We start from the raw sequence: 22,418 nt of genomic DNA on the forward strand, positions 1-22,418 counted from the left end.
TTGCATCTAGAAGTGTTGTGTGACACCAAGAGTATGATTTCCAACACATCTCAGAATGTAACATCTGAAAAATCTGAAATCTACTGTTCACTAATAAACTGTGACTAACGAAAGATGACTTTAAGCCAGAGAAGTCAATTAGCACGAGGCACGAATCGCATAAAGGGCCCCAGGGAGGGCAGAGAGGCACAGCTGCTCCGGGCTCTTGCCACCAGGCGCACTGCTCTGTCACTGGATGTGCACCTTCCAGTCAGCACCAACGTTCAGCGAGAGCATCTCCAGGTTCAGGGTGGATGTTGTGGCATGGTATGTAAAAGCCACAGGCTGAGCGGTGCCATCTAGAGATCCAAACAGTAAAAGGGAAAGTCCGTTGACTATCCAGAAAAGAAATGTCTTTTCTTTGAATTTAAAAAGTTTCTGTCTCTATCATAAAATCTTATATTCCATATAGGAGAATCCAAATTAATACCACTTATACTCCTGGACTTCCATGAATTTTTAAAACATGAAGCACTCCAGTGTTTTGAGTAAAAGACTGAATGAAAAGAAACTGTAAGGAGCAAAGTGATTTGTCCAGCAAATTCAGTAGGTTAAAAAAAAAGATATATCCTGTCCCAGGTCCTTTAAGAAACTCAACAAATATCAGTAGGATTCCCTACGACTTTAGATACCTACAGTTTAAAACAAATATTCAGAGAAGCTACAGTATTATTTCAAGCCCCCAAATGATTTCCCTCAGGAAAATATTAACAGCTTACAATGAGCAGAAAGACAGTTGATGAAGAGAGAAGCAGGATGGCCTCCTCTCCTCTAGATACTAGTATATATTTGACTCTTGCCAGAAAAAGCAGAGTCCACTTGGCTAAGCACATTACATCAGCTTTAGACTAACCATCTCTTCATGGCAAATACTTCTATGCTTATAGAACCAAGTGGCCTGTTTCCTCACCAGCTAAGTGGGCAGTCACAGAAGATGGCTGCTTCTTGAGGCCTAGGACCAAGATCTGCTCCACCACACACTTGCTGGAATAATGACCGGTCTCGTCAGCACAACTGGAATAGATACAACAAATGACATTAGGAAAAGGAGAGGAACAGGGGTTTGGACTAGCTACCGGATCACCATCCCCTCCCATCTTTCATGCCTATAGAGGCATGAAACATATAGCTGTCACATTTACTAGGATGAAGAGATGGAAAAAGATGACTCTATATGCAAAGATAAGCCAACCAGTGCACACGTGCTCAGCCATGTCCAACTCTTTGCAACTCCATGAACTGTAGCTCACCAGGCTCCTCTGTCCATGGAATTTTCCAGGCAAGAATACAGAAACAGGTTGCCATTTCCTACTTCAGGAGATTTTCCTGAACCAGGGATCAAACCCGCATCTCCTGTGTCTCCTGTTATGGCAGGCGGATTGTTTAGCACTGAGTCATCTGGGAAGCCCAAGCTAACCAGTAGTCTTCCTCTAACAAGCCACTTGGAGGGACATCACTTAAGGACACTGAAGTCCCAAATGTGACTTGGATGCTGAAATCAAATTGCAAGAAATCAGATCCTTAATGAATGTTTGAATAGATGAATAAATGGGACTAATAGGAATTTATACTGAATTCTTTTTCATTTTTCAGAGAAGGAAGGAAAGGAAGATGAAGACAATAAGGAAGGGATGTTCATCATTCAGTTCAGTTCAGTTCAGTCGCTCAGTCATGTCCGACTCTTTGCGACCCCATGAATCGCAGCACGCCAGGCCTCCCTGTCCATCACCAACTCCCGGAGTTCACTCAGACTCACGTCCATCGAGTCGGTGATGCCACCCAGCCATCTCATCCTCTGTTGTCCCCTTCTCCTACTGCCCCCAATCCCTCCCAGCATCAGTCTTTTCCAATGAGTCAGCTCTTCGCATGAGGTGGCCAAAGTACTGTAGTTTCAGCTTTAGCATCAGTCTTTCCAATGAACACCCAGGACTGATCTCCTTTAGAATGGACTGGTTGGATCTCCTTGCAGTCCAAGGGACTCTCAAGAGTCTTCTCCAACTCCACAGTTCAAAAGCATCAATTCTTCAGCACTCAGCTTTCTTCACAGTCCAACTCTCACATCCATACATGACCACTGGAAAAACCATAGCCTTGACTAGATGGACCTTTGTTGGCAAAGTAATGCCTCTGCTTTTGAATGTGCCATCTAGGTTGGTCATAACTTTTCTTCCAAGGAGTAAGCATCTTTTAATTTCATGGCTGCAATCACCATCTGCAGTGATTTTGGAGCCCCCCAAAATAAAGTCTGACATTGTTTCCACTGTTTCCCCATCTATTTCCCATGAAGTGATGGGACCAGATGCCATCATCTTCATTTTCTGAATGTTGAGCTTAAGCCAACTTTTTCACTCTCCTCTTTCACTTTCATCAAGAGGCTTTTTAGTTCCTCTTCATTTTCTGCCATAAGGGTGGTGTCATCTGCATATCTGAGGTTATTGATATTTCTCCTGGCAATCTTGATTCCAGCTTGTGCTTCTTCCAGCCCAGTGTTTCTCATGATGTACACTGCATAGAAGTTAAATAAGCAGGGTGACAATATACAGCCTTGATGTACTCCTTTTCCTATTTGGAACCAGTCTGTCGTTCTATGTCCAGTTCTAACTGTTGCTTCCTGACCTGCATATAGGTTTCTCAAGAGGCAGGTCAGGTGGTCTGGTATTCCCATCTCTTGAAGAATTTTCCACAGTTTATTGTGATCCACACAGTTAAAGGCTTTGGCATAGTCAATATAGGAGAAATAGTTGTTTTGCTGGAACTCTCTTGCTTTTTTGATGATCCAGCGGATGTTGGCAATTTGATCTCTGGTTCCTCTGCCTTTTCTAAAACCAGCTTGAACATCTGGAAGTTCATGGTTCACTTACTGCTGAAGCCTGGCTTGGAGAATTTTGAGCATTACTTTACTAGTGTGTGAGATGAGTGCAATTGTGCAGTAGTTTGAGCATTCTTTGGCATTGCCTTTCTTTGGGATTGGAATGAAAACTGACCTTTTCCAGTCCTGTGGCCACTGCTGAGTTTTCCAAATTTGCTGGCATATTGAGTGCAGCACTTTCACAGCATCATCTTTCAGGATTTGAAATAGCTCAATTGGAATTCCATCACCTCCACTAGCTTTGTTCGTAGTGATGCTTTCTAAGGTCCACTTGACTTCACATTCCTGGATGTCTGGCTCTAGGTGAGTGATCACACCATTGTGATTATCTTGGTCATGAAGATCTTTTTTATACAGTTCTTCTGTGTATTCTTGCCATCTCTTCTTAATATCTTCTGCTTCTGTTAGGTGCATATCATTTCTGTCCTTTATCGAGCCCATCTTTGCATGAAATGTTCCCTTGGTATCTCTAATTTTCTTGAAGAGATCTCTAGTCTTTCCCATTCTATTGTTTTCCTCTATTTCTTTGCATTGATCGCCAAAGAAGGCTTTCTTATCTCTTCTTGCTATTCTTTGGAACTCTGCATTCAGATGCTTATATCTTTCCTTTTCTCCTTTGCTTTTCGCCTCTCTTCTTTCACAGCTATTTGTAAGGCCTCCCCAGACAGCCATTTTGCTTTTTTGCATTTCTTTTTCTTGAGGATGGTCTTGATCCTTGTCTCCTGTACAATGTCATGAACCTCAGTCCATAGTTCATCAGGCACTCTATCTATCAGATCTAGTCCCTTAAATCTATTTCTCAATTCCACTGTATAATCATAAGGGATTTGATTCAGGTCATACCTGAATGGTCTAGTGGTTTTCCCTACTTTCTTCAATTTAAGTCTGAACTTGGCAATAAGGAGTTCATGATCTGAGCCACAGTCAGCTCCTGGTCTTGTTTTTGCTGACTATATAGAGCTTCTCCATCTTTGGCTGCAAAGAATATAATCAATCTGATTTCGGTGTTGACCATCTGGTGATGTCCATGTGTAGAGTCTTCTCTTGTGTTGTTGGAAGAGGGTATTTGCTATGACCAGTGCATTCTCTTGGCAAAACTCTATTAGTCTTTGCCCTGCTTCATTCCATATGCCAAGGCAAAATTTGCCTGTTACTCTAGGCGTTTCTTGACTTCCTACTTTTGCATTCCAGTCCCCTATAATGAAAAGGACATCTTTTTTGGGTGTTAATTCTAAAAGGTCTTAGAGGTCTTCATAAAACCGTTCAACTTCAGCTTCTTCAGCGTTACTGGTTGGGGCATAGACTGGGATGTTCATAGAGTGATTGAAAAATACTCCCGGGGGCTCCAGACCAAAGTGGCAACGTAAGAGGCTCCTGAATTTTCATTTTCCTACAGATGCACTGAATATAAAGCTACACGTGGAACAATTCTCTTTGAGAGAAACCAGAAAACTAGCTGAGTGACTCCTGCACATTGGGTGATTGAGAAAATACCCACATCAGAACAAGCAGGAAAGGCTGAAACACACTTTCCATTTAACTCCCACCCCTGGCATGTTTGTGTGCTAAGTCACTTCAGTTGTATCTGACTCTTTGTGACACTATGGACTGTAGTCTCCAGGCTCCTCTGTCCATGGGGATTCTCTAGGCAAGAAAACTGGAGTGAGTTGCCATGCCCTCCTCCAGGGAATCTTTTCAACCCAGGGAATGAATCTGCGTCTGCTGTGACTCTGGGATTGCAGGTGGATTCTTTACTGCTGAGCTACCAGGGAAGCCCCACCTCTGGCATAGTCCCATAAAGTTGGGAGGGAATTTGCAACTCCTAGCTTCTCCAGAGAAGGAAATGGCAACCCACTCCAGTGTTCTTGCCTGGAGAATCCCAGGGATGGGGGAGCCTAGTGGGCTGCCTCTATGGGGTTGCACAGAGTCGGACACGACTGAAGCGACTTAGCAGCAGCAGCTTCTCCAGAACAAGTAAAAGGTTTGGATCACACTTCCAGTGTCCATCCTTTCAAGGTTCCCACCTGGGGAGACAGGCCTTCAAATCACCTTGCTCTGAGAGGCAACAGAGTTAATTACAGCAAATAAAGAAGCAGTTGTTAATAGGCAGCGTGGCTATCCCCCCAGGGCTCAGTGCAGAGGGAGCAGGCAAAAATATCCATCTCCCTTGTTTTTCCTGGAAAGGATCTAACTGCATACTTTCCCAGGTACTGCCTGAAGGTTCTAATCAGCCTGTATCCAGGTGATGACTAAAATATGCCCCTTTGGGATACAGATGGGTCTCAGCATATCCTTAACTACTGGCAGTCACTAAGAACGAACATGGCAGTGTGGATAATCACAAAGGTCTGGAAGCTATAAGGAGCTCAGGACAGGCTGATCAATGAGGATCATCTCCTACATGAGGCCAGTCTGTAAAGACTGGAAGACATGGCTGTCTTATCTAATGTGAGAAACAACACCAGGAGTCAAGGCAGATGAAACAGGAGAATATGTTCCTAACAAAAGAACATGATTAATCTACAGAAACTGACCTATAATGAAATAAATTGTTTACCTGATAGATAGTTCAAACCAATGGTCATAGGATGCTCACCAAGTTCAAAGAGCAATGCATGAACAAAATGAGAATTTCAATACATATGGAAAATATTAAAAAGTACCTAACCAAACACAGACCTGAACAGTACAAGAAGTGGACTGAAATATTCAACAAAGTGATGAATGGCATCACTTATATGTGGAATGCCAAAAAAAAAAAAGGAAAAAAGAGTTGAACTCATAGAAACAGAGTAAAATGGTGGTTGCTAGGGGAGGGGTGGGAGAAGTAGGGAGAGGCTGGGAGAAGTAGGGAGAGGCTGGTAGAAGAGTACAGACTTTCAGTTATAAGATGAAGAAGGTTTGAGAATCAAATATCTAACATGGCAAATACAGTTGATAATCCTGTATTGCATAATTGAAATTTGCTAAGAGAGTAGTAGAACTTGTGTTCTTATCAAAAGGCAGAAAAAAAGGTTAAACATATGAGGTGATGGACATGTTAATTAACTTGTTGAGGGGAATACTTCCACAATGTATACTACATCAAGTCATTACACGGTATAATTTAAATATACTACAATTGTATTTGTATACTATACTTGTATATTTATATTAAAATTTTATTTCTAAATTATACATTAATGAATCTGGAAGAAAAGAAGAAAAATACAAATGGCCTTCATCATTACTTTTTAAAAACAGTACCTTAAAACATCAGCTGTGCATTTAAGGATAGCAAATAGATAGCATAATTTATTTATGAAAGCACATGGCTCTTTTAGATGCCATTACCTGTTGGTCAAAACACCTGAGGAAAATGAAAACTTCCTGTGCAAGAATTGCTTCCGGTGGAGGTATTGGAAAGAATGCCCATCATCGAGATAGAATTCACCCATGGCAGAACCCTGGAGAGTGGAATCACAGAGAGTATGCTCATGTAATAGTTTTCTTGGAAAAGACTGTCCCTCCCTAAAGGAAATAACTGATTACAAAATCAGTGAAAAATTATGTTGAACACCTGCTTAGTATTAAAGCTGTACAAAGTCATCATAAAATATATAAACACTCAATACCCATTTGTGAAATAATATGAATAAGGTAGTCACACAACAGGAGGCACAGAGAGTTAGGCTTTGTTGAAAGAGATTTAAACTGTGAAGTACGGTCAGTGGCATAGGTGACTTCAAAAATACTACCCTAAAATGGGACAACAGGTCAAGAAACATTCACCCAGTGAAACTGAAGTTAAAAGGAAAAAGTATATAATGGATGAGATCAGCTATCTTTAGAAGAACCTCCATTTGGAGAATGGTGCCTAGTTCCTACTGTCTTTTGGTAGGAGGATCCCTTTTGCATGTCAGACAATGTCACAGCACTCCATATGGCAGTTCCCTGTTACTGACAATGCTTCATGAGCTATGGACCTCAAGTCTCTTGTAATTTATTCCATGCCCTCCCATAGGCCCAAGGCCCATAGTTTGACCCAAGAAGACATGCTTAAAAGAAATGAATGGAAAAGAAAGATGTAAGAAAAAGAAAGTGAATTATAACATTTGCTTAAGAGTGAGGATTTGTGTTTGGCACTATATTTTGGCAAACAGTTAGGAGAGGAATCTGCTATAGGCCTCATTCAGCTCAAAAGATCTCCTCAAAAGAACAGATCAATTCTGGATCCTTCTAGACCTTACCCTAGGAGATTGTAGTTGTTTGAGCTATCCAATGAGAATGAAACTTGTTGTGCGTGGGGCTGCGTCCCTGGAATGTTGCCTAGACACAGGACCCTTTTACCGGAGACTGACAGTCAGGGCTAATCCACACTGGCAGGCTGCCTATGGCCCAGTGAGCTTTCAGTCCAGTGGTAATCAATGCCAAGCTGCAGAGCACCAAGGGTCACAGTACCCTAGAGGAAATTTCTATCATTTCTAGTTCTCAGAGTTCCCTGAGAGCAATTCCAGGAAAGTTAGGTAAGTTGGACAATGATGCAGAAATAACTCAAAATTTTGATTTCTAGGCAAACATCAGGAGCACCTATCCCATAGATGGGCTTCACCACTCTTACACACTCAGAGCTACCACTGTAAAGAGACAGAGCCATAACAAACAAGGGGTGCAAAAGTAATATTTTCCAAGTACCTTAGTGCTTAGAGCCACTCGGAGTCCATATGGGGAATCAGTCATGAAGCCTGTGGACCTCCCTATAGTGGTCTTTATTGGTACCACACTTCCACCACGTTGAAACACTGGTATCTATAATAGAAGAATACTCTCAGAGGAGGATTCATATAAGGCAATTTCAAAGAAGGCTTTTAAAATATTTCATTATACATTCTTTAAAAATTTTTTTATTTAGTTAGTTTTGGCTGTGCTGGGTCTTTGTTGCTGCGCTTGGGCTCTCTCTAGTTGCACTGAACACAGACCGCTCTCTAGCTGTGGTGCACACACTTTTCATTGCGGTGGCTTCTCTTGTTGTGGAGCACGGGCTCCAGAGTGCATGGGTTCAGTAGCTGCGGTGCATAGGCTTAGTTACGCTGTGACATGTGGAATCTTCCCAGAGCAGGGATGGAACCCATGTCTCCTGAACTGGCAGGTGGATTCTTAACCACTGGACTGCCAGGAAAGTCCCATTATACATTCTTTATAAATGTAGACTCAAAAGCAAAATACATTTGTGAACACAAATTCATTAGTATAGGGGGAAATATCTTTATATAGGGTTCTGTACTCTCCTCGGGTTCAGGCATCCATTTGGGGTCTTGGAATATATCCCTCATGGGGAAGGGGGTCTACTGTATTCTTACTTTTCTCCCAGCTTGTAGCTTACCACAGGCCCTGGCATTAAAAGGAAAAGAGTTCAAATATTAAAAATGGTTCATTTAAAAAATTATTAGGGAAAACTTCTCACCCTCCATCAAATTTTATCTATTCTGAATATCCTATAGGTAGCCTTTCCTGCTTTGTATTTTTAATTTTCCTGTCAATATAACAAACAAGTTTATTTTTAGGACCCTGCTAAAGAGGGGATTTTTATGTCTATGCAAGCAGGCCCAGATTTACCTGTGTATATGTTTATAAAAGATGGTGGTTTCGTGGTTTGGGATAGACGACTGTTGTCCCTACTTTAGCCTATACACTTCTTGGTCCCTGCTTCCCTGCATCACGAGGATGACTGGCTCAAATTCTGATGGTGAATCTGTGAAATCTCTGTTATAGAAGCTGCCAAGGGCACTTGATGTGACTCTGACAACAGAGCTGTAGGCATGGGTCTTCTGGAATAGCACTCACGGCAAGGACAGCCCAGTAGATTCTGTGCCTCCCAATGTAGTCCTCTCTTAGGAAGCTCCCTGGATCACGTGAAGTCTTGCACATTGCTCTGAGTAAGCTGCAAGTGGGGAGAAGAGCTAGAATACAGTAGGCACCCCCTTCCTTCCCGGGGGATATGTTCCTAGACCCCCAGTGGATGCCTGAGACTGAGGAGAGTACTGAACCCTATATAATGATACCTTCCCCTATACTAACGGGTGGGTAGCATATACAGCTTGGATCTGCTGGACCGAGGGATGATTCATGTCCTGGGCAGGATGAAGCAGGATGACACAAGATTTCATCATGCTCCTCAGGGTAGCATGCAGTTTAAAACTTATGAATTATTTCTGGAATTTTCCATTTAGTGTTTCTGGACCACAGTTAATACTTTGGGGCCGCAGTTGACTGAAGGTAACTGAAACTGAGGAACATGAAGCCTCGGATAAGGGGCACTGCTGTATACATGAAGTTGGCAGTGAGGGTGGAGTAGGCAAGATGTCCACCATCTGCTTGACTTGCAGCAAGAAGTAAAAGCACATTTACTTCCCCACCCGCATCAGTCAATTTCTTCTTCTTTTATTTTCCTTCAAAGAATGAGGCAGTAAGTTAATATGGATGGGCCCTGGAGTGGAAGTCCAGTTGACCTGGGGTCTTATCTCAGTTCTGCCACAATTTAGCTGAAACCCTGGACAAGTAATTTAACTTCTCTGAACCTCCCTGTCTTCACCTGTAAGCATGAGGGATTCAAGTAGATGAATGTTAAGGTCTATTCTAGATCTGAAAATTGGCATCTGAAAACATTTTCTCTGTGTGAACGTGAACGTGTTAGTCGCTCAGTCACGTCTGACTCTTTTGACCCCACGGACTATAGCCTGCCAGGCCGCTTTGTTCATGGGATTTTCCAGGCAAGAATACTGGAATGGGTTGCCATTCCCTTCTCCAAGGGACATTCCTGACCCAGGAATTGAACCCAGGTCTCCTGGGTGGATTCTTTACCATGTGAGCTACCAGGGAAGCTCCATTTTCTCTATAATGGAGTTCATATTGCTGCTGAGAATTTTTAAAAATAACATATATCTATTTAAAAATTTTCACACGACTTCAGGTCTCTGGTAGTGGCTGTGATTCAGTTGCAGGAGCAAACTTCCCTTCAGAAATGCAGCCTGGGGGACTTCCCTGGTGGTCCAGTGGTTAAACATCCACCTTGCAATACAGGGGACTCAGGTTCCATCCCTGGTCAGGGAACTAAGATCCCACATATCACAGGACAAGTAAGTCTGCACACTACAACTAGACAGTCCGTGCACCGCAACTAAAGATCCCGCTTGACACAATGAAGACCCCGAGTGCTGCAACTAAGACCTGCTGCACTCAAATAAATAACAAATGAATTAATTTTAACAAAAGGAAATGCAGCCTGGATGGGCTGCTCTGGGTCTAACATCATAACTCGTAGCCTCCCCTTGGGCCTAGAGGTCCAAGTAGAAACTCACGTCTCCTGATTTGGTGCTGTAGCAGGCCATTCTGTATGGTATCTGTGCGATCACTGTGTTTACTCCCTGTTGTCAGTGTGATTATTTTTCTTAGACATACAAAGGTAAATAAATGGGGAAGAACTGTGTCTTCAGTGTTCCAAACTGTGAAAATTTACGTCATACAATTCATCCATTTACAGTGTACAGTTAAGTAGTTTTTAGTATATTCAGTCATACAACCATCAGCATAATCAATTAAAAATCACCCCCCAAAAGAAACCCTGTACCCATTAATGGTCACTCGCCATTGCTCCCCAAACCCTCTCCCTGCCTTCAGTTCTGTGCTATATGCTATGCTTAGTTGCTCAGTTGTGTCCAACTTTTTGTGACCCTATGGACTGTAGCCCACTAGGCTCCTCTGTCCTTGGGGATTCTCCAGGCAAGAACACTGGAGTGGGTTGCCATGCTCTCCTCCAGGGGATCTTCCCAACCCAGGAATTGACCCAGGTCTCCCAATTTGCAGGGGGATTCTTTACTGTCTGAACCACCAGGGAGCCCCTCTACTAATCTACATTCAGTCTCCACGTGTATATGTTACTATACACTGACGTCCTTGGTTCTTTCTATGAAGGCACATGTTATGAACTGAATGCGTCCCCACAAAATTCACATAGTGAAGTCCCAAGCCCCTGTGTGACTGTATTTGGAGACCTTTACAGAGGTAATTAGGATTAAATGAAGTCACAGGAGGGGGGCCCTGATCCAAACGATTAGTGTCATAAGAGACACAAGAAGAGCACACACTCCCTCTACCATAGGAGGATGCATCAGGAAGGTGTCTGTCTCCATGCCAGGAAGAAATCCCTCACCAGGACCTGAACTGGTTGGCCCCTCGATCTGGGGCTTCCAGCCTCCAAAACCGTGAGACATTAACTTTCTACTGTTGAAGCCAGGCAGTCTATGGTGTTTTGCCATGGCAGCCTGAGTAAACTAACCAGCACAACAGGTAAAAACAACAGTCTGAAAATAGCTTACAGCATCCAGGGTTACTGGGATTTTTACTGTACACGCTCCTTTCCAGTGAGCAAATGTCTTAGAGTCATACCAAATCTGAAAAGAAACAGACCCTCGTGAAAAAATGTGTATAAGCACATTTTGCGCATGATTTCATTATTTAATAAAACATCCATTTATTTGGATATCAAATAACCAGAAAGCCAAAATAAGTATGATTAAAAAAATTTTAAGTGTAATTTAAAAAATCTTGAATAGAAGTTAGAGAGAACATATGCTTTTAAGAAAATCCCAAAGGACTAACTAACCTAGTACTGTGATGGATTAAGCTGAGTAAAAGGCCATTCATTTTTCCATCCATCCATCCAAAAGTTATTTACTGAACAACCTACCATGTGCCCAGCATTGCTGGGTACACAGGAGTAAACAGAAAGACATAGAACCTGCCCTCATGGATTTTATAGTTCAATTGGTTTATAAAAACATAATGATCTTATAGTGAAAAAGATGATAGAAGAGAGAAAACAACAAAACAGAAAAGCACACAGCAAGCAAATAAATTACAAATGAGGCAGGAGAAAAGGAAGCGTCTGACAGGGAAACAGACTTTAGAGAAAAACAAATGGAAATTTGGATTACTAATACAGTGTCATTTTTTAAAAACAGAGTACAATTCAGGGATGAGGTTCACACTCTTATCTGAGATGCCCATCTAGGGGGTTTACTTGCTAAAGTGTCAAAAAGCTTCTGCCAAAGTAATTTGATGGGATAAATCCTTAAGATACTATCTTAACGATGAAAAGAAAACCTTTTTCTCTCTTCTAGTCCAATATAATTTCTGGCAGCCACAGTTCACCTCCTGGGATTACCAGAGGCTGTATAAAGCTGGGATGTTGAATCTGTCACTGTCCTCCCATGACTGTGAGAGGGCTGTGCCCTGACAATTGTCAGCTGCAGTGAACTCTCAATTCAACTGGATTAGTCCTACCTTGTCATGAAGTATTATCTTTGGCTGGATTCAGTTTCCTAATGTATTGTCAAGGATTTTTGTGTCTGTGTTTATAAGGGATAATCCCTTAGCTATCTTTCCTTGTAACATCTTTCTTTGGTGAATTCTAGTAGCTCAAGATAAAAAGTTGGTGGGAATGATAGGTTAAAAAAAAAAAAGGATTCAAACAAGATTTGGGATTACCCATCAACCATTTCCAGTCTGATTGAAATGAGAGGCATAGGGTGTGTGGTACCATAATCAAAGATTCCCGGCCTAAGAAGGGTACAACTGGTACAAAACACCATGTAGATTAGATCCAGAGCTTAGTTACTGAGCTTCTCACCCAGCAAGTACTTACAGATGGCCTACTATGTGCCACATGACTGTCTAGATGCGAGGGATACATTAACAGATAGGCCATTAATGCGAGGCCATTAATAGATAAAAATCATGGCCTTCAAAAAGCTAACATTCTAATGGGAGAGATAAATAATAAAACATAAAAGTAAATATTTTACCATTTCCTTCTCCAGGGAAAAGTAAATATTGGGATGTTTAAGACGTCATGTCCCACAGAGACAAATACAGGATGCACGAGATGTGGACAGAACCAGGGGCAGTGGGAGTGGTCTGTGATCTTAAAGAGGGCATCAGAGAAGGCCTCCCCAAGAAAGAGGCTTGCAGGAGAGGGAATGTGCTGTACAGAAACACGGGAAGGTGACCGCCAGGCTGTTAGACAGCTCTCTGCCCATTGTGGTACTTTACTAGCTAACCAGCAAGAAGCAGCTTGGCTCTCCTACCCAGGCTTTGGGAGAAACAATCACAGGACACTCCTGGAAACAGGAGTGTTGAAAGAATAGGCTACATAGTCATAACAGTGTGCTTGAAATGATAATAGGTCATTAATAGAAACTGTGGCAAAGTCAGACAGGGAGCTGGTTCCTCTTAATGGGAGCCTGCACTTAGAATTAATTTAAGAAACTCTTAGCAGAAACGCTTGGCAAGCCATTTCATTTAGCTGTTGTAATATTTACCTTTTTCTCAGGTTTCTGCTTCGCAGGGGAACCTTTGTAAAGAGCCCCCACCTGCGGAACTACAAATTCCGAGAGAAACCAAGCAGAAAGAACATCATTCATGGGCCTTCTGTAGAAAAGCCTGGTTATCATCATATCAATGATGACAGGTATAGTGGGCTGAATGGTGGCCCTTCAAAAAGATGTATTTGCTTCCTAATCCCTGGAAGGAGTGAATATTACGGGAACAAATTTGACTAAATTGAGGATCTTAAGGTAAGGAGATTATCTGGAATTATTTAGATAGGCCCTAAATATCATCACAAGTGTCTTGTAAGAGACAGATGGGAGAGGAGACACAGACACACACAGTGAAGATGGAGGCATAGGCTGAAGTGAGGTGGGCACAAGCCAAGGAATGCCAAGAGTGCAGGCAACCTCGGGAAGCGGGGAGCATAGGGTGGTGTGGCACAGACTCTCCCTCAGAACCTCCAGGAAGAACCAACTCTGCCCATGCCATGATTTTGGACTTCAAGCCTCCAGTACTGTGAGAGCATAAGTTTTTGTCGTTTTAAGCCACCAAGTTCGAAAGGAAGACATACACACGTAAGGTATGCGGACGTTTGTTGTTTACTGTTACCTCACTTGACCCTGGCAGAAACACATCAACCACAGTAGCTTTTGGTTCTGTGACTGGATGAACCAATAAAGCACTTCCTGAAATGTGGAGAAGAAATAAAGTTGAATATCATTAAGAGAGGTCTGAAAACATCCCTTCTCTTTTAAAAAATTTTTTTTAATTTAAATTTATTTATTTGTAATTGGAGGATAATTGCTTTACGTTATTATGTTGGTCTCTGCCACATATCAACATGCCTCAGCCTTAGGCAAACATATGTCCCTTCCTTTCTGAACCTCTCTCCCACCTCCTACCTTCCACCCCATCCCATCCCTCTAGGTTGTCACAGAGCACCGGATTTGAGCTTCCTGTGTCATACAGCAAATTTCCACTGGCTATGTAATTTTACATATGGTAATCTATATGTTTCAATGCCGCTCTCTTAATTGGGTGCTTTTGTGGTTTCAAAGACCATACAACTGAACTTCTTAAAGGCAGAGATCCTGGTGAGTTGAACCAATGATTCCTCGGGGAGATCTATTGTTAGTTAGAAAGAGGATAGGTGATCGGAGGTGACTGTATCATTGCGTATCATTAATCCACTTATGGTGTGTTAGGGTTAAAGGGAGGGACCCTGACATAGTCCAGCACAGTCTCACTTTGTGCACAACTGTAGTATGAAAGCACCATTTCACTTCTCCAAGTGCTTCATTGTTTGCAATATGTGACTTTAAATGTAGCGAGTCTACAACTGTGACCCAGAAGTGTGGTCTGCACAGATATTCAGGCCTTCTTTCTTGGGCAGGTATCATCAGGAAAATTATGATTCTCTTAAAGGAAATCTAGATTATTAATTTTGTTTTGATCTTGGCACTAGCATATGTAAAATTCATCCAATTACAAATTCACTATTTAATTCAACAAATATTCATTGAATTCTGCTGAGGACTGTGCTGGGCTTGAGGAATGTAGCTTCAAATTAGACAGACATGGTCCCTGCCCTCATCAAGTTTACAGTCAAAAACAGATATTAAACAAGTAATTACAAATTAATTAGAGCTAAGACAAACAGTAAACCGGTAAAAGTACAAAATGGAATGAAAATTATGTATTAAGAGGAACTGACTTTGACTAAGGCAGGTGGAATTAGATATTAGGAAGCAATTTTGGTCAGGAAAATTTTCTCTATGGAAGTAGTAGCTTTTTAACTTGAGACCTAAGGATGAGTGGAGACCTAAAGAGATAGGTTTTTTACATTTTTGGGGTTCTACTCTTTAAAAACATAATTCACCTTTTGGGCAACTCTCTGCCAAGCCTGGCCTCTTGAACACATTACCCAAATGATAAACTTCCCTGTTCCAAATTTGATTGCTGCTGCTACTGCTAAGTCGCTTCAGTTGTGTCTGACTCTGTGTGACCCCATAGACGGCAGCCCACCAGGCTCCCCGTCCCTGGGATTCTCCAGGCAAGAACACTGGAGTGGGTTGCCATTTCCTTCTCCAATGCATGAAAGTGAAAAGTGAAAGTGAAGTCACTGAGTCGTGTCCAACTCTCAGCGACCCCATGGACTGCAGCCTACCAGGCTCCTCCGTCCATGGGATTTTCCAGGCAAGAGTACTGGAGTGGGGTGCCATTGCCTTCTCCAGATTTGATTAACCCCTATTAAAGAGGCCAACCAAAAACAAGCAAACAACCCCAGTCCTGTTTTGCATATGAAATAAGCTCTTCTGGGTCTTTACAAAGGTAACTATCTGGTTTACTTTTTTCTACTTCCCTTCCCTGTGGTGGTATCTTAAGGCTTAGAGGTAGACCCTGAACAAGAATTCCAAATGGCATTCACAAACGGGATGGGTTTATATGACGTTAACATGTTATGAGAAGCACTACATGACAAAAGAATAGAGTTGGGATCCCACCAACCCACGAAAAATCTTGGTGATGAAATTTCTTTTTTTTTTGGCTTTCTTGAGACTAGGGATTTTTTAGTGTTCCTAGACTAGAAAATATAATAAGAAAAACATAATTATAGTATTTCTCACAAGTAAAATTAATCTAATGCTCACCCAGCATGTATTCATCTTCCACACTAAAAGTCTCTAATTCATTAGGGAACTCTACCCACAGAGGCCTGGGGAAAAGAAAAAAGAAATTTCTTACTTCAACATCATCAGGTTTTTTTTACAATTCAATCACTCATATTTTCAGTTTTATAACTATACAAAGGAAATTGGAAAAAGTCAAGACTTTTTTCATATGAGTCAAGATTTTATGAGCACTGGTTATGATTGTTGTTGTTGTTTTTAACTGCTAAGTCTTGTTCAACTCTTTGCAGCAACATGGGCTATAGCCCATCAGGCTTCTCTGTCCATGGGATTTCTCAGGCAAGAATACTGGATGGGTGGCATTCCCTTCTTCAGGGGATCTTCTAGACCCAGGGATCGAACCCAGTCTCTTACATCTCCTGCATTGGCAGGTGGGTTCTTTATCACTAGCACCAACTGGGATCCCCTTGTTATGATTACTATATATTTTTCTTGTGTGAAAGAGATGTCTGTTAGCTTAAATGGTCCAATTAAAGCTTGAGAATTCTAGTACCCGAAACTTCTTGTTCTCATTGTTGAGCACTGAATTACTATGACAGGCATAATCGGAACTTTGCCCGAGTCCAAATGTTTTTGGTGTAAAACAAACTAAATGTTTTTTTTAAAATTAATTTATTTTTAATTGAAGGATAATTGCTTAACTGTATTATGTTCAGTTCAGTTCAGTCACTCAGTCGTGTCCGAGTCTCCACAACCCCATGGACCACAGCACGCTAGGCCTCCCTGTCCATCATCAACTCCCGGAGTTTACTTAAACTCATCTCCATTGAGTCGGTGATGCCATCCAATCATCTCATCCACTGTCATCCCCTTCTCTTCCCACCTTCAATCTTTCCCATCATCAGGGTCTTTTCAGATGAGTCAGCTCTTCACATCAGGTGGCCAAAGTATTGGAATTCCAACATCAGTCCTTCCAATGAACACTCAGGATTGATTTCCTTTAGGAGGGACAGGTTGGATATCCTTGCAGTCCAAGGGACTCTCAAGAGTCTTCTCCAGCACCACAGTTCAAAAGCATCAATTCTTCGGCGCTCAGCTTTCTTCACAGTCCAACTCTCATATCCATACATGACCACTGGAAAAACCATAGCCTTGACTAGATGGACCTTTGTTGGCAAAGTAATGTCTCTGCTTTGTAATATGCTGTCTAGGTTGGTCATAACTTTCCTTCCAAGGAGTAAGCGTCTTTTAATTTCATGGCTGCAATCACCATCTGCAGTGACTTTGGAGCCCCCAAAAATAAAGTCAGCCACTGTTTCCCCATCTATTTCCCATGAAGTGATGGGACCAGATGCCATGATCTTCGTTTTCTGAATGTTGAGCTTTAAGCCAACTTTTTCACTCTCCTCTTTCACTTTCATCAACAGGCTCTTTAGTTCTTCTTCACTTTCTGTATTGTGTTGGTTTCTACCAAACTTAAATGTTGGTAAAACTGAATTTTATAATGTAGAATCTGTGCCATTTTTTAACTGTCACTGCTTTTCATGTATCCTTAATCATTAGCTAAGTGAAAGGAATTGGTTTTTCTTGTTTTCAAGTTGGCAACATTTTTGGAGGTTTCAGAAACTTGTGTGGTGTTTGGGTTTTGTTTTATTGTTACTGATGTACACAACTAAGTAGGAGGCACTTGGGCTTATTAAAATCACAAAACTTTCAATATCTCTGGATATTAACTTCCTGGTTCTAATGTTGCTTTCAATTTCATGAGGGAAAGATACTTTTTAATAAGAGAAACATTTTCATTATATTCACTAGCCTTTGTAATAATCTATTCCTTTGTCAACATCGAAATCAGATTGATTATATTCTATGCAGCCAAAGATGGAGAAGCTCTATACAGTCAGCAAAAACAAGACCAGGAGCTGACTGTGGCTCAGATCATGAACTCCTTATTACCAAATTCAGACTTAAATTGAAGAAAGTAGGGAAAACCACTAGACCATTCAGGTATGACCTAAATCAAATCCCTTATGATTATATACAGTGGAATTGAGAAATAGATTTAAGGGACTAGATCTGATAGATAGAGTGCCTGATGAACTATGGACTGAGGTTCATGACATTGTACAGGAGACAAGGATCAAGACCATCCTCAAGAAAAAGAAATGCAAAAAAGCAAAATGGCTGTCTGGGGAGGCCTTACAAATAGCTGTGAAAGAAGAGAGGTGAAAAGCAAAGGAGAAAAGGAAAGATATAAGCATCTGAAAGCAGAGTTCCAAAGAATAGCAAGAAGAGATAAGAAAGCCTTCCTTGGTGATCAGTGCAAAGAAATAGAGGAAAACAACAGAATGGGAAAGACTAGAGATCTCTTCAAGAACATTAGAGATACCAAGGGAACATTTCATGCAAAGATGGGCTCGATAAAGGACAGAAATGGTATGGACCTAACAGAAGCAGAAGATATTAAGAAGAGGTGGCAAGAATACACAGAAGAATTGTACAAAAAAGATCTTCACGACCCAGATAGTCATGATGATGTGATCACTCATCTAGAGCCAGACATCCTGGAATGTGAAGTCAAGTGGGCCTTAGAAAGCATCACTACGAACAAAGCTAGTGGAGGTGATGGAATTCCAATTGAGCTATTTCAAATCCTGAAAGATGATGCTGTGAAAGTGCTGCACTCAATATGCCAGCAAATTTGGAAAACTCAGCAGTGGCCACAGGACTGGAAAAGGTCAGTTTTCATTCCAATCCCAAAGAAAGGCAATGCCAACGAATGCTCAAACTACCGCACAATTGCACTCATCTCACATGCTAGTAAAGTCATGCTCAAAATTCTCCAAGCCAGGCTTCAGCAATACGTGAACTGTGAACTCCCTGACATTCAAGCTGGTTTTAGAAAAGGCAGAGGAACCAGACATCAAATTGCCAACATCCGCTGGATCATCGAAAAAGCAAGAGAATTCCAGAAAAACATCTATTTCTGCTTTATTGACTATGCCAAAGCCTTTGACTGTGTGGATCACAATAAAACTGTGGAAAATTCTGAAAGAGATGGGAATACCAGACCACCTGACCTGCCTCTTGAGAAATCTGTATGCAGGTCAGGAAGCAACAGTTAGAACTGGACATAGAACAACAGACTGGTTCCAAATAGGAAAAGGAGTACATCAAGGCTGTATATTGTCACCCTGCTTATTTAACTTATATGCAGAGTACATCATGAGAAACACTGGGCTGGAAGAAGCACAAGCTGGAATCAAGATTTCCGGGAGAAATATCAATAACTTCAGATATGCAGATGACACCACCCTTATGGCAGAAAGTGAAGAGGAGCTAAAAAGCCTCTTGATGAAAGTGAAAGAGGAGAGTGAAAAAGTTGGCTTAAAGCTCAACATTCAGAAAACAAAGATCATGGCATCTGGTCCCATCACTTCGTGGGAAATAGATGGGGAAACAGTGGAAACAGTGTCAGACTTTATTTTTTGGGGCTCCAGAATCACTGCAGATGGTGATTGCGGCCACGAAATTAAAAGACGCTTACTCCTTGGAAGAAAAGTTATGACCAACCTAGATAGCATATTCAAAAGCAGAGACATTACTTTGCCGACTAAGGTCCGTCTAGTCAAGGCTATGGTTTTTCCTGTGGTCATGTATGGATGTGAGAGTTGGACTGTGAAGAAGGCTGAGTGCTAAAGAATTGATGCTTTTGACTCTTGGACTGCAAGGAGATCAACCCTGGCATTTCTTTGGAAGGAATGATGCTAAAGCTGAAACTACAGTACTTTGGCCACCTCATGAGAAGAGTTGACTCATTGGAAAAAACTCTGATGGTAGGAGGGATTGGGGGGGCAGGAGGAGAAGGGGACGACTGAGGATGAGATGGCTAGATGGCATCACGGACTCGATGGAAGTGAATCTGAGTGAACTCCGGGAGATGATGATGAACAGGGAGGCCTGGTATGCTGCGATTCATGGGGTTGCAAAGAGTCGGACACGACTGAGTGACTGAACTGAACTGATTCCTTTGTTATTAAATAGTAACAAAGCATCTAAACTTGGCTGATGTCTAAAATCACCAGGAAAACTTCCAACAAACATAGATCTCTGGAACTTAACCAACGGACTCATAATAGGTTTGGAGGTCTGGCCTGGGAATTTGTATTTTAAAAAAGCTCCCCAGGTGATTCTGATCTGAGTCAGGCTGAGGAACTGCTGATCTAGAGATCTTGATGTACTGTGTGTTCTCTGTGTGTACTGTTCTCTAACCCATTTACATCTTGCCTTCAAAATAGACTCGGAATATAACGTATACACCAGGAAAAGCCCTAAAGGTAAGAGAGAGCTAAGACTGGCAGAATAAGTTGTTTTTCGTGAGAGAAGGCTAATGGGTGTGGGGGATGAAAAACCTACTTTCCTCTATCCTTCTAGGTTTTTCTGACTGGTCTAAGAATTAAGTTGACAAGACAGAGTTTAACAGTAGAAAATCAAATTTAATGATGTATAAACAGTAGCTCCATAAAAATATACTGCCTAAAGACAAGATAGGCAATTGAGGCTGATGTAACACCTGAGAGAAGGAGAAGTGAGTGAGGTTTGGGACTTCAAAGAGGAGGAAGGAAACTTCCCCTGGCAGTCCAGTGGTTAAGCCTCTGTGTGTCCCCTGCAGGGGGCATGGGTTCTGTCCCTGATCTGGGAACTAAGATCCCACATGCCTCATGGTGCAGCCAAAAAAAAAAAAAAGATAAAAAACCAAAAGTGAGGCAAGATATTCACGTGGAGATGGAAAAACAAATGTTTGATAAACAAACATTTGCTGGGCCATGCAAAGACAATGGGACACAGAGAGGACTTTAGTTCCCAGCTTCCCCCTATTATGCTTAGCGCATATTCCTTGTAGGTATCTCTGGCGATAATGTACTTCCTGGACCAAGCTCTTTAACTAAATTCTTGTAGGCATTTAAGGAGGAGGTTAAAAAGAAAGACTTCCCGAGCCTTTTGTATGTTTAAAAACAATCAGCTCCTAAGAATCGTCAAGCCAAAAAGACACATTTTGGGGTGGCATGTTTTGTTTCCCTACAGAGGTTAAATACTAGATGAACTGAAGTACAAAGTCACTTTATCTTTTCTTTCTCTTCCTTCCTTCCTTCTGTTTCTATCCCCTACTAAATATTATGGCTTTACCTGGTGGCTTGGATGGTAAAGAATCTGCCTGCAGTGCAGGAGACCCAGGTTCAATCCCTGGGTCGGGAAGATCCCCTGGCGAATGGAATGGCTACCCCACTCCAGTATTCTTGCCTGGAAAGTTCCATGGACAGAGGCTACTATTCAAAGGTTACAAAGAGTTGGACACGACTGAGCGACTAACGCTAACCAAATATTAATGCTTGAATCACCAAATAGCAGGAGATCTAGTTTTTATCTTCTGTGACCTCCACTGCCTGACCCTGCTCACAGTTGGTGCTCAATAACCTGACTGACACTTGGTTGAACTCCTGGCTCTTCTTTTGCAATCACTGTGATTACTCCATTGCCAGTGGCTGAGGGGATCTTCTGGTAGAGACTGGTTACTGGGGTGGTGGTGAAGCCTGTTTACCTCATGACAGGTTGAGAAGCCACGTGTGCAGAGTAGAACAGAGAATACCAGTAGGGCAGGAGGGTGTAGCGCTCTCTGATGGCTTCTCGGATGAGCCGGGTGTGCTCCTTCCCAAAGAGCCACGGTTCCCGTCGCTTGGTGTTCCTGGTGGCATGGCCACGGAAGAAGGGCTGGTAGGCTCCTGCCTGGTACCACCGCACTAGCAGCTCTGCCTCTGGATCCCCGATGAAGCCACCTACATCCGCTGATTAGTCAGTAAAGAAACGCTGAGTAAGCTATCCGGGCGTCTAACAGATGATGCCCACAGGTAAGAAAAGGCCTTGCAGACCCATAGGGCAAAGGTACGTGTGTGCACTCAAAATGGCAGCATCAAACTATGGCCTCAAATTAGGAAGCACATACTGAAAACCTTAGGCTGTCTGGGGATCTGACAATATGCTCTTTGAATATGTTCTTTTCCTGTCAAAAGGCTTTATTGCAAGATCGGCATTTCTGTTTGTCCTGAACCCTGGTAACTCAGACACTGCATAATATCTGCCTGATTCAGTAAGCCTGTATTTAGTGATGGGGGGGGGTGGTGGTGGTGGTGGTGGTTGGCAATTGATTTTGTTTGAAGCAAGATAAAAACTATAGAAAGAACCAAAGAGAGAGACATAATCAGAATTAGAGGTGCAGGGAGAAAATTTCAGGCATAGCCCTTAAGCAGGATACAAATTCTTTGTGTTCAATGTGAACTAGCACTATTAAAAAACACATCTATCAAAATGTGATATTAAGTGCTTCCAGTCCCTCAGAAAACAAGGAGCAGCTGGACCTGTAGCCAGGTTGAGCATCTCTATACTGAGATCTCTCATCTGCAGGGAATTACTAGGATTAGGGGAAGGCAACCCAACAGAGGATCTTATTTTAACTA

At 42.0% G+C, this 22,418-nt stretch overlaps 1 protein-coding gene across 1 annotated transcript in view; it reads right to left on the reverse strand.

Annotated features, from left to right (window-relative positions):
* Positions 1–228: 228 nt before the first annotated feature.
* GANC (glucosidase alpha, neutral C) overlaps positions 229–22,418 on the reverse strand; it is a 44,966-nt gene continuing 22,776 nt past the window's right edge. The window contains 8 exon segments of the mRNA XM_068992660.1: positions 229–338; positions 950–1,053; positions 6,242–6,354; positions 7,583–7,696; positions 11,263–11,337; positions 13,886–13,958; positions 15,924–15,992; positions 21,506–21,749. Coding sequence (XP_068848761.1) covers positions 229–338; positions 950–1,053; positions 6,242–6,354; positions 7,583–7,696; positions 11,263–11,337; positions 13,886–13,958; positions 15,924–15,992; positions 21,506–21,749 — 902 coding nt within the window.

The sequence above is a fragment of the Capricornis sumatraensis genome, chromosome 2 (assembly GCF_032405125.1).
Source record: "Capricornis sumatraensis isolate serow.1 chromosome 2, serow.2, whole genome shotgun sequence".
In the NCBI taxonomy this organism is placed as follows: Eukaryota; Metazoa; Chordata; class Mammalia; order Artiodactyla; family Bovidae; genus Capricornis; species Capricornis sumatraensis.